At 44.7% G+C, this 13,117-nt stretch overlaps 1 protein-coding gene across 1 annotated transcript in view; it reads left to right on the top strand.

The window, feature by feature from the left end:
- The window catches only part of LOC117529829 (transmembrane protein 255B), a 114,885-nt gene that overhangs the window by 84,632 nt on the left and 17,136 nt on the right, over positions 1–13,117 (top strand). Inside the window, exons 4-6 of the mRNA XM_034192698.1 lie at positions 4,382–4,462; positions 5,553–5,638; positions 11,394–11,553. Coding sequence (XP_034048589.1) covers positions 4,382–4,462; positions 5,553–5,638; positions 11,394–11,553 — 327 coding nt within the window. The remainder of the gene's footprint in view (positions 1–4,381; positions 4,463–5,552; positions 5,639–11,393; positions 11,554–13,117) is intronic.

Genomic DNA, 13,117 nt, shown 5'->3' with positions numbered 1-13,117 from the left:
TGTCAAAGCAAATATTTTCCAGCTACATCTTCTGGTTAAGTAAAGCCTTTTCTCAGTAGATGCGATGGTCATTCATGCTTTCATCAGCTCCAGACTTGATTACTGTAATGCACTTGATGCTGGTGTTATCCAGTCTTCTCTTGCACGCTTCCAACTTTTGCAAAATGCTGCTGCTCGTCTGTTAACGAGCACCTCCAGACGTGAGCATATTACACCTGTACTTTACTCACTCCACTGGCTTCCAGTTCATTTTAGAATTGATTTTAAGATTTTAACGTTTGTTTTTAAACCTATTTAAACCTTGGACCTTCTTACTGGTCTGAAATTTTACTCTCTGCTCTTACAGTAGGACATTATGGGCGTCTGTTCAGCTTTACTTAGATATTCCGAGGTCAAAATATAAACTCTGGGGTGATCGTACTTTTACGGTAGCTGAATCCAGACTGTGGAACAAGCTACATCCCGATTTACGCATTATTTCTGACCCAGCACTTTTTAAATCAAAGCTCAATAGTTATTTATTTAAACTGGCTTTTATTTAAACTGGCTGGTGGTGCTGTGATGTTTTGTTTTTATGTGCTGTTTTAACTCTGTTGTATGTTTGTTTTATTTTTGTGAATTCTCTATCTTTAATTTTACTCTAAAGCACTTTGTTGATTGATTGACCACAGTGTCCTTAAAGCTTTTGGCTTCTCCCCTTTTCACGCAGTTTAGCCACAGCAGCTCTAATGAATCTGCATGTTGATTTGGAGCCATTTTTTTTACACTGGATGTCCTTTTTGAGGCAATACCACATGTATTGACTCCTCCCACTCACTGCCCTTGGGACGCAAACTCATGATCTCGAACATTGGAGCGGACCTGACATCAGTCACACGTGTACAATGAAAAGGATTATGTGCTCGAAAAACAAGTGCAATCCGAACGAATAAATAGGTACACCAGTAAAATGACTAAACTAACAAATACAAGGTCTGTGAGAAAAGTAACAGACCTTTTAATTTTTTTCAAAAACTATATGGATTTGAATAACGTGCGATTACGTCAGACAAGCTTGAACCCTCGTGGGCATGCGAGAGTTTTTTCACGCCTGTCGGTTACGTCATTCGCCTGTGGGCAGGCTTTGAGTGAGGAGTGGTCCACCCCTCCCGTCGGAATTCCTTTGTCTAACAACTTGCTGAGAGATTGGTGCTTTGCTTTATCAAAATTTTTTCAGAACCTGTGAGGCAGATTGAAGTGGACACCATTCGAGAAATTCAGCTGGTTTTCGGTGAAAATTTTAACGGCTGATGAGAGATTATGGAGTGTTACTGTCGCTTTAAGGACTTCCCACGGAGCGGGACGTCACGCAGCGCTCCGAGGCGCCGTCGTCAGCCTGTTTCGAGCTGAAAACCTCCAAATTTAAGCCTCTGTTGACCCAGGATGTCGTTAGAGAACAGAGAACTTTCAGAAGAGGTCGGGATCAGCAGTCTATCCGCACATTCCACTGTTTAAAGGAGATTTGTAATGAAAGACGTGCGGCCGGATTGGCGCGTTGGCAGGCAGCCGGCGCGGCGCACCGCCACAGGAAAAACACCTCCATTGGAAGCCTTAAGGACAAGTTGGAACATGTCCAGCTGTTAAACAATTTCTCAGATACTCACTCTACTGAAAGCCATCAAAAGCCGCCTGGTTTTTACAAATGGTTATCAACACGGAGGTGTTTTTCCTGTGGCGGCGCGCCGGCTTCCTGCCGACGCACCAATCCGTACCGCACGTCTTTCATTACAAAATCTCCTTTAAACAGTGGAATGTCCGGATAAACTGCTGATCCCGACCTCTTCTGAAAGTTCTGTTCTCTCACGACGTCCTGGGTCAACAGAGGCTTAAATTTGGAGGTTTTCAGCTCGAAACAGGCTGACGACGGCGCCTCGGAGTGCTGCGCGACGTCCCGCTCTGTGGGAAGTCCTTAAAGTGACAGTAACACTTTATAATCTCTCATCAGCCGTTAAAATTTTCACAGAAAACCAGCTGAATTTCTTGAATGGTGTCCACTTCGATCTGCCTCACAGGTTCTGAAAAAATTTTGATAAAGCAAAGCGCCAGTCTCTCAGCAAGTTGTCAGATAAAGGGATTCCGACGGGAGGGGTGGACCACTCCTCACTCAAAGCCTGCCCACAGGCGAATGACGTAACCGACAGCCGTGAAAAAGCTCACGCATGCACGAGGGTTCAAGGTTGGCTGATGTAATCACACGTGATTCAAATCCATATAGTTTTTGAAAAAAATAAAAAGGTACGTTACTTTTCTCACAGACCTCGTAAATAGATAAATAAATGAATAAATAAAAAAGTGATTGAGGGAGGAGTAGGAGCAATGTCAATGGGTGGGGGTTGTGGGGGGTTGAGGGGACAGACTTCAAGTGTCTTCTGTTCTTCAAAGAAAAGCTGTTCTTAAACCTGATGGTTCTGGATCTGAGACATTTGAATCCTCTTCCTGATGGCAAAAGTAAAAAGAGTCAGACATCAGGCATGTTGCAGGCATCCAGATCAAAATGAGGAAATAGTTGCACAAAAATAATAAAGTTTATCAGTTTGAACATTAAATATCTTGTCTTTCTGGTGTATTCAATTGCATATAGGTTGAAGAGGATTTGCAAATCATTGTATTCTGTTTTTATTTACAACGTCCCAACTTCACTGGAATTGGGGTTGTATATAAAATTTGTTGAAATTCATTTATTTCTGAAAATATTTTAACATAATGTAACAAACATTGATAAAGCGCAGTATTTAAATATATTTATATTGATTATATTGATTGAACATAAAAGAGAAAATTTAACGCTGAATTCTGCACTCAAAATATAGATGTGCCAGTAATTCTGACCAGGACTGTACATTTAAATTAGCTTGTATCTTTAGCATCACACACTGTTAACAACAAATAGACAAGAACCTGAAGCACCGAAAAGCATTTCACTAACATTTGTGTGTTTGAGCAGTTGACCTGTTGCAGTTGTGAGGTCATATTGCATTCTGGATTTGTTGTTAAAACTAAAGTCATTTGTTCCCATGATGACAGGTGTTAGATTTTGTAAAATGACTTGTTTGTATCTGTTGTTTGTTTGTACGAGGTCTGTGAGAAAAGTATCTGACCTTATTATTTTTTTTTAAAAACATATGGATTTGAATCACATGTGATTACATCAGCCAAGCTTGAACCCTCGTGGGCATGCGAGAGTTTTTTCACACCTGTCGGTGACGTCATTCACCTGTGAGCACACCTTGTGGAAGAAGTGGTCCAGCCCCCTCGTCGGAATTCCTTTGTCTGAGAAGTTGCTGAGAGACTGGCGCTGTGCTTCATCAAAATTTTTTCAAAAACTGTGAGGCACATCCGAGTGGATACCATTCGAGAAATTCAGCTGGTTTTCAGTGAAAATTTTAACGGCTGATGAGAGATTATAGAGTGTTACTGTCGCTTTAAGGACTTCCCACAGAGCGGGAGGTCGCGCAGCACTCCGAGGCGCCGTCGTCAGCGTCATCGTTATCCGGACATTCCACTGTTAAAGGAGTTTTTTTAATGAAAGACGTGCGGATGGATTGGCCCACCACAGGAAAAACACCTCCGTTGGAAGCCTTAAGGACAAGTTGGAACATGCCCTGCTGTTAAACAGTTTCTCAGAAACTCAACTGAAAGCCACCAAAAGCCACCTGGATTTTACAAATGGTTATCAACACGGAGGTGTTTTTCCTGTGGTGGGCGCGCCACATCGGCTCGCCCACATTGGCGGCGCCAATCCGTCCGCACGTCTTTCATTAAAAAAATCTCCTTTAACAGCGGAATGTCCGGATAAACTGCTGATTCCGACCTCTTCTGAAAGTTCTCTGTTCTCTCACAACGTCCTGGGTCAACAGAGGCTTAAATTTGGAGGTTTTCAGCTTGAAACAGGATGACGACGTCGCCTTGGAGCGCTGCGCGACATCCTGCTCCGTGGGAAGTCCTTACAGCGATAGAAACAATCCAAAATCTCTCATCAGCCGTTAAAATTTACACCGAAAACCAGCTTAATTTGTCGAATGGTATCCACTCGGATGTGCCTCACAGTTCTTGAAAAAATTTTGATCAAGCACAGCGCCAGTCTCTCAGCAACTTCTCAGACAATGAAAATCCGACGAGGGGGCTGGACCACGCCTTCCACAAGGCGTGCTCACAGGTGAATGACGTCACCGACAGGCGTGAAAAAACTCACGCATGCGCACGAGGGTTCAAGCTTGGCTGATGTAATCACACGTGATTCAAATCAATATAGTTTTTAAAAAAAATAAAACTGTCAGTTTCTTTTCTAATAGACCTCGTATGTGTCTATTAATTGTGCAACTGTTTTCTTCCTCACAAACAGGATACACGACTTGTGCAAGAGAGCATGTGTGACTATTTTGCCAGTGGGTCTGGCTACATGTATGACAGCTACTACACTGAGGTGATGGTCACGTGCACGTACACACACACACACATCACTGCAAAAACCAAGAATAATTTTCTTATTTTTGTAATTTCATGTTACATTTTTGTTTGAATTTTTAGTCCGTCTCTGCTGCATATTTGCCATTAATAATAAAAGTGCTTAGAAATGGATTTTGTGGTAATGAAAATCTGTAGTAGCCTCTACTGGTCAGTCATAGTAGTGCACAGATACATGGACAATATGACAAACCTGCACTATGGATACAGCTGCTTTTACTTTAGTGATTACACAGAGTTCAATACAGCCAGAATGGCTTTTTTAAACAAGAGTCATCAGGACATGACATACCCCACCCCCCCCAACCCCGGTCCCCACAAATCAGTAATACAAAGTCTCGGGGATCAGCCAAATACACCCTTATGGTAAATAATGAAATTGGTGAACCGGTGCAAGATATCGTACTAACAAGGGTGGCAATGACAATATCTGGAATATCTCGTTGTGACCTTGAAATGGACCCCAAAGTCACCATAATCATCTGGTGTCGGAGAATCAGCCATTTACACTAAATATGAATGAAATTGGTCGACTGGTTCTTGAGATATCGCGTTAACAAGGATAGCAATGACAGTATCTAGAATCTCTCACTGTGACCTTGAAATTGACCCCAAGGTCAACATAATCCACTGTTGTCAGGGGATCACCGAACTACACCCTTATACTAAATATGAATGAAATTGGTCAACTGGTTCTTGAGATATCACATTAACAAGGGTAGCGATGACAACATCTTGAATAGCTTGCTGTGACCTTGACATGGATCCCAAGTTCATTTTAATTGACTAGTGGTGGGGGATCAGCCAAGTACACCCTTACTCTAAATATGAATGAAATTGGTCAGCTGGTTCTTGAGATATCGCACTAACAAGTGAGGACAGACAGACAGAGAGACGGACGGTATTTCATACCGGGGGGATAATAATAAGATGAATATGCACCATTTTTACCATATTTATTTCTACAACCATTTTCATGACTTGATTGTGTGGCCAGTATTAATGAAGTTAAACAGAAGCTGTCATGTTAAAAATCTTTAACATTGCAGGTGACGTGTCGTTCCTTTAACAAAGCGTGTAAGCTGAAAGTGAGAAGCAACACCTGCTACTGCTGCTACCTTTACAACTGTGAGAGGTAATACCGCAATAAACACACAACACGTGATCCAGGTCAGCTGTGGGTGCTGTTTCAGGTCACCTGAGTGTGGTAGCAGAGTCTCTGGTGTCTTCCCAGTAAATAATGGTGTCCCTCATGGATGTGTTCTGGTGCCTTCACTGTCTGGTCCTTGTATGACTGGGTGTTGGGTTGGGTTGTGGAAACCAGCAGCTTAGATGACGTCGTAAGCAAACAAACGTTTGCTGATGTTGACATTAAGGACAATGCTGTGATCTTTGCATAAACACTGATGGCAGCACTTGAGAAGCTGAGTGAGGAATTGGAGTGTCTTGGATCAAGACGAAGATCCAGGCTTTCGATGAATTGGGTACCGTAGTCTTGTTTGAGGGCGGGTGCTAAAAGGGTTAAATGAAAGAGCATAATTTTACTTCCGGAAACAGCCCTCATCTGTCCCCATCAGAAACATGCCTCTTTCTCTGAGGTTTCGGGCAAATTACACAGCAGACACACTGAAAATGCAAATAAAAAATGACGATGCGGTGGAAAGCGGACACATGTTGCAGTTTGTTTGTGACCCGAAGCTCAAACATGTCGAGGTGGTTGTGCAGGCGAGAGAATACAGCTACTCTGTCAAAGTGTGTAAGCCAACACTTACCGACACGATGTCTACCATTTGCCTCATCTTTCCTTCTTCACTGGGAACCATCTATCCATTTTCTTCCGCTTTATCCGGAGTCGGGTGGTGGGGGCAGCAGCTCAAGCAAAGCCGCCCAGACCTCCCGATCCACACACACCTCCCCCAGCTAATCCGGGGGATCCCCAGGGCATTCCTAAACCAGCCGAGAGACGTAGTCCCTCCAGCTTGTCGATGGGATTGAGGAGATCCTTGAAGTTTTCCTTTCACCGCCCGACAACATCCCCAGTCAGGGTCAACAGCTCCCACCTGCACCGTAGACAGTGCCGGTAGAGAGGTGCTTCCGCCTCCTGAGGTGTCGGACGGTTTGCCAGAATTTCTTCAAGGCCTCCCTGAACTCCTCCCAGACCCAAGTTTTTGCCTCTGCGACTGCACAGGCCGTGGCACGCTTGGCCTGCCGGTACCTGTCAGCTGCCTCCGGGATCCCACCTACCAACAAAGACAAGTAGGACTCCTTCAGCTTGATGGCATCCCTTACTTCCGGCGTCCACCACCGGGTTCGGGGATTGCCGCCGTGACAGGCACCAGAGACCTTGTGACCACAGCTACGAGTGGCCGCATTGACAATGGAGGTGGAGAACATGGTCCACTCGGACTCCATGTCTCCAACCTCCCCCGGGATCTGGGAGAAGCTCTCCCGGAGGTGGGAGTTGAAGACCTCGCTGACAGAGGGTTCCACCAGTCGTTCCCAGCAGACCCTCATGATACGGTTGGGCCTACCAGGTCTGACTGGCTTCCTCCCCTCCCCGCAGATCCAACGCACCACCAGGTGGTGATCGGTCGACAGCTCAGCCCCTCTCTTCACTCAAGTGTCTGAGACACGTGGCAGAAGGTCAGATGATATGACTACAAAGTCGATCATCGACCTCCGGCTCAGGGTGTCCTGGTGCCACTTGCACTTATGGACACCCTTGTGCTCAAACATGGTGTTCGTGTTGGACAAACTGTGACTAGCACAGAAATCCAACAACTGAACACCACTCAGGTTCAGATCGGGGAGGTTGTGCTTCCTGATCACCCCCCCTCCAGGTCTCACTGTCGCTGCCCACATGGGCGTTGAATCCCCCAGGAGAACAATGGAGTCCCCAGTCAGAGCACTGTCTAGTACCCCTCTCAGGGACTCCAAGAAGGTCAGGTACTCTGTACTGCCGCTCGGCCAACAGTAAGAGACCTGTCCCCGACCCGAAGGCGTAGGGACGCGACCCTCTCGTTCACCGGAGTGAACTCCAACACATGGCAACTGAGCTGGGGAGCAAGAAGAAATGCAACCCCAGCTCTCTGCCTTTCCCTGTGGGCAACGCCAGAAAAGTGGAGCATCCAGCCCCTCTCCAGGAGTTGGGTACCAGAGCCCAAGCTGTGCGTGGAGGTGAGCCCGACTATCTCTAGTCGGTATCTCTCAACCTCCCGCACAAGCTCAGGCTCCTTACCCCCCAGCGAGGTGACATTCCATGTCCCAACAGCCAGGGGCTGTGAGCGCGGGCCGGGCTGCCGGGCCACCCGCTCTCGACCGCCACCCAATCCTCTCTGCACCCGACCCCCATGGCCCCCTCTGCAGGTGGTGGGCCCACATCGCTCTTTCGGGCTGAGCCCGGCCGGGCCCCATGGGCTAAGGCCCAACCACCAGGCGCTCGCGCGCGAACCCCAACCCCAGGCCTGGCTCCACCATACCGGGAGCTTCTGAACTGCCCTTAGTCTGACCTGTCACCTAGGACCTGTTTGCCTTGGGAGACCCTACAAGGGGCACCCAGCCCCCGACAACATAGCTCCTAGGATCATCCGGGTACACAAACTCCCCCACCACGATAAGGTGGCAGCTAGAGGGGGAGCACTGGGAACCAAAAAAAAAACACTGCACTTTTTTTCCCACTGGGAACCAAAAAAAAAAAAAACCTGCACTTTTCACGACTGCTTCAGTGATTGCAACTGAAAACAAAATGGTACACCATTTTTCTGTTAGAATTGATGCTGTGTTTGTGCAGGCTGTCCCCGGAAGTGGTCAAATCTCGTGATATCACACAGGGGTTCAAATGAGACTACGGTCCCCTATTCCTGGACTTGGCCATCAGAAGTGTATCTGTATGCTGAGAAAGTCTTGAACTTGTGGAGACATTCACTTATCTTGAAGGGACATTCATGTCTAGCGCTCTAGAGGTCTACAGATATCTGTGAATTAGTGTTTTAGACTTTGTAGCATTAAAAATGTTTCCGTTTGACAAACAGTCGACAAGCATTTTGAACACACTAAAGAGTTTATAACAGACTGTGGGTGGAGATACAATGCTCCCCAACAATAAGCCGACTAAAGACATTAAGAACAAATAGGTGACATGGTAATAACCAGGGCTGGGATGACTATGACTAACCAGTACCCGACTGCTCTTCTGTTTTTCTTCTAGTTGATTAGTCAGGTAGTTCACATAGACTGATTTTCTGACTATTTTAAGGTAAGTCATCAACAAAAACAATTTAGGAATGCACTTTAACAGCTTGAATGTTGAGTTTACAGAGGTGGTTTAACGTATATAATTTCCACTGTGGTTGATGTACCATGTCCCAGACTTGAAGGATGATTAGTTTTATTTCCAAGAATCATGAAATCTCTAACACTCCAAAGAATCTATTGCAAAGAATGAGGATATATTTCAGTTGGCAGGAAAAAAAGCCTGACAGTTATGATGTATAGCACAGTTATGATGAATCAAAAGTCACTTTCTAGAAATGAGTCTGGTACAGAAGACTAATGAACCGATCACTGAGGCATCAGCATCAAAGAGGCAAAACTAAGACAAGGTTCTCAAGCTGTGCTTTCAATGTGAAGATCTGGAATTTTTTTAGGGCATTTGGATTTTTATTACTTAGATTTGGCCTTATTCGCCCTATTGAGATATCCCATAATCCCTTGCGTGCCAGAGAGTCGCTGCAGTCAAAACAGCATAGAGAATCCACATGATGACAATTGCAAATGAACATGATACTAATAAAGTGTATTTTTTTTGCTTCATCACATTAATAAGAGACCCTGAAAACTTGCTAAAACAAATATTCCAAATAATACATGCTACATTTAACCTGTGTGGAATTTAATAAACGCAAACCAAATTTCATACATTTTATATACTATATTCCTCTGGAACAAACAGGACAAACAGTATTGTAAAGGACGTTAAAGAGCAAACTTCACTTTCCCCCCGAACGACATGAACGGGAAGCGATCTCGGCTCACAGCAAATCCCATTGAAAATAACGGAGAAACAACCTGAGCTTCTCTCATGTTTACATAAAACAAACACAATAACAATGTCTAAAAACCAAGATAATATATTCACGAGAGTTTTAGGCACAACATACAAAGAGTTTTATGTTGCGGTGTTAATGCTGTTGTCCATGTGCAGCGGTTAAAGTGCAGCCTGATCAGAGCATCTCAATGCAGTTCTCAATGTTACTGAGATTTTGCAGCGCAGTGACCTCTCTGAAGTTTTGCGAGATTTTGTGGGATTTGAAACCTCAATAGGGCAAATACATATACTGTGACAATTACTCCTTGACTAGTCAACAACTTGTAACCGACCAGCTGACAGATGATTTTCATTAGTCGCTTCAACCCGAGTAGTAACATCAAGATGTTATTATTGATTATTCACAAATATATCAGATGATATTCATTTCACCATCATCATGTGAAAGAGCAAGTACCTATTTAATGTACGAGGTCTGTCCATAAAGTATAGGTCCTTTTTATTTTTTTCAAAAACTATATGGATTTCATTCATATGTTTTTATGTCAGACATGCTTGAACCCTCGTGCGCATGCGTGAGTTTTTCCACGCCTGTCGTGACGTCATTCGCCTGTGAGCACTCCTTGTGGGAGGAGTCGTCCAGCCCCTCGTTGGAATTCCTTTCTGAGAAGTTGCAGAGAGACTGGCGCTTTGTTTGATCAAAATTTTTTCTAAACCTGTGAGACACATCGAAGTGGACACGGTTCGAAAAATTAAGCTGGTTTTCGGTGAATGTTTTAACGGCTGATGAGAGATTTTGAGGTGACACTGTCGCTTTAAGGACTTCCCACGGTGCGAGACGTCGCGCTGCGCTCCCAGGCGCCGTCGTCAGCCTGTTTCAAGCTGAAAACCTCCACATTTCAGGCTCTATTGATCCAGGACATCGTGAGGGAACAGAGAAGTTTCAGAAGAAGTCGGTTTCAGCATTTTATCCGGATATTCCACTGTTAAAGGAGATTTTTTTAATGAAAGACGTGCGGACAGGTCCACGCGTCGGGACGCAGCAAGCAGGAAAAACACCTCCGTGTTGATAACCATTTGTAAAATCCAGGCGGCTTTTGATGGCTTTCAATGGAGTGAGTATATGATAAATTGTTTAACAGCTGGACATGTTACAACTTGTCCTTAAGGCTTCCGACGGAGGTGTTTTTCCTGTGGCGGAGCATCGCGGCGGCTGCGAGCCCACGCTGCAATCCGCCCGCGCGTCTTTCATTAAAAAAATCTCCTTTAACAGTGGAATATCCGGATAAAATGCTGAAACCGACTTCTTCTGAAACTTCTCTGTTTTCTCACGACGTCCTGTATCAATAGAGCCTGAAATGTGGAGGTTTTCAGCTTGAAACAGGCTGACGACGGCGCCTGGGACCGCTGCACAACGTCTCGCTCCGTGGGAAGTCCTTAAAGAGACAGTATCACCTCAAAATCTCTCATCAGCCGTTAAAATTTTCACCGAAAACCAGCTTAATTTTTCGAACCGTGTCCACTTCGATGTGTCTCACAGGTTTAGAAAATTCTTGATCAAACAAAGTGCCAGTCTCTCAGCAACTTCTCAGACAAAGGAATTCCGACGAGGGGCTGGACGACTCCTCCCACAAGGAGTGCTCACAGGCGAATGACGTCACCGAAAGGCGTGGAAAAACTCACGCATGCGCACGAGGGTTCAAGCATGTCTGACGTAAAACATATGAATGAAATCCATATAGTTTTGAAAAAAATAAAAGGACCTATACTTTATGGACAGATCTCGTATGTGGATACTTTTACCAGCTCGGACTTTTCCGCTTGTGCTTGTTTGTTGTTCCAGTTCGGAGTACCACCCCCAGTACTACGAGTTCACCGGGGTCAGCAGCTGTTGGGATGTGATCCACTTGCATCGTCTGCTGTGGTCTTCAGTGGTGCTGAACGTGTTGGCCTTGTTCCTGGGCATAATCACTGCCGCCATCCTCGGAGCGTACAAGGACATGGTGAGTAAGGATGTAACCGTGGACTGTATATATATCAGACCCTCCAAACCCGGAAGAGCCTATATGAAGCCCAGAATTTGCTGATCTGGGCATCACCATGTCAGGATATGTCAGGATAAACCCATAAATAGATAAAGAGGTGGAGCGTGGGTGTGACCTCCACAGTATGAAAGAAGCCTGAACACGCTCCTATCCCCGAGTACGATCCAGCTAAGATAACAGACTAACCTTAGTGTATTTATTAAATCATATTTTCAGTTTTTCAGAAAATGCTCAAATCAACAGGCACAGCCCTCCACAACAGCTACTGGCCACATCAAGCAGATTCGAACATGCTCAACTCAGCAGCTGTCACTCAAAGTGACCACGGCCTTAATTATACATAACTTTATGGCTTAAAACGTCTTAAACTAAGAAGTTTGAAAAAAAATTTCAGCCCCTGTACAGTTGTCATAGAGGCAGAAACTATCTATAGAGACCAAAAAACATTTTTGTAGCAGACCGTGAACATGTTTATTTCTGCTCTGAAGTTGAACATTTTAACATGGACTTGAATGGGAACCTGCTGTCTTTTGGAGAATCAACAGAAGAAAGTTAATTTGTAGTTCTGAACATACAGAGTGTTTTTTTTAACTCATTTTGTCCATTCCACAGTTATTCCTCTCCACTACAGTGTCAATAACAATGACACACACATGGCCAATTATGCACATTAGGTGATGACATCATTTAGTGACTTTTAGGACAGCCAATAGTGACTTTCTTTCTGAAGAGTTGGCTACAGTGGGAGGCGCTCAGCTCACACTAACGTTAGCTGCTATGTCAGCGCCTTGACAATGCACTGATCGTTAAGCTAGTGGCAAGCCAGTTATCTAAATACTAACCATTTTTAACCCCATTTTTTGTCCTCCATGTTCTCTGGATCTACTCACCGCACACAGCATCTCTACACTCTTGATATTCCCATATGCTCTCTACTTACGGACGCACATCATGTCTCTTTCACGAATCTCAATTGCCCACATTTGGTGGTTAATTAGAACTGCCCCGATCTGTGATATACTGCTAGTTTCTGCTAATTCTGGGAAATGCAAATTTCTTGTTCTGTTAGATCTTTTTCTGTGGCCTTTGACACGATCAATCATAACATCTTACTAACAAGATTGCGGGACTTAGTTGGAATGTCAGGACCTGTCCTAGCATGGTTCTCTTCCTATTTGTCAGGCAGGAGTTTCCTTCGGCTAATCAGATCCTGTCTGACTGCTGATCTGTTGTGCGGAGTACCCCAATGATCAGTTTTGGGCCCCATTTTATTTTTGGTTTATGTCCTTCCCTTAGGAAAGCTAATTCAGGGATTTGATGATGTCTCTCATCATTTATTTGCTGATGGAATCCAGCTGTACAGTTCTTTTAAGGTCTGAGATTCACAAAATTACCTCTTTAACAAATTGCCTGGTGCAGATAAAACAATGGCTTGGGGCCAACTCTTTGCAACTAAACTCAGCAAAAACTGAAGTGCTGGTCATTGCCCCCGATGAGGCGACCCCAGGGATCACTCAGCATT

The sequence above is a fragment of the Thalassophryne amazonica genome, chromosome 2 (assembly GCF_902500255.1).
Source record: "Thalassophryne amazonica chromosome 2, fThaAma1.1, whole genome shotgun sequence".
NCBI lineage: Eukaryota > Metazoa > Chordata > Actinopteri > Batrachoidiformes > Batrachoididae > Thalassophryne > Thalassophryne amazonica.
Note: the sequence above shows the minus strand (reverse complement) of the source record. Positions and strands in the feature narration are given on the sequence as shown.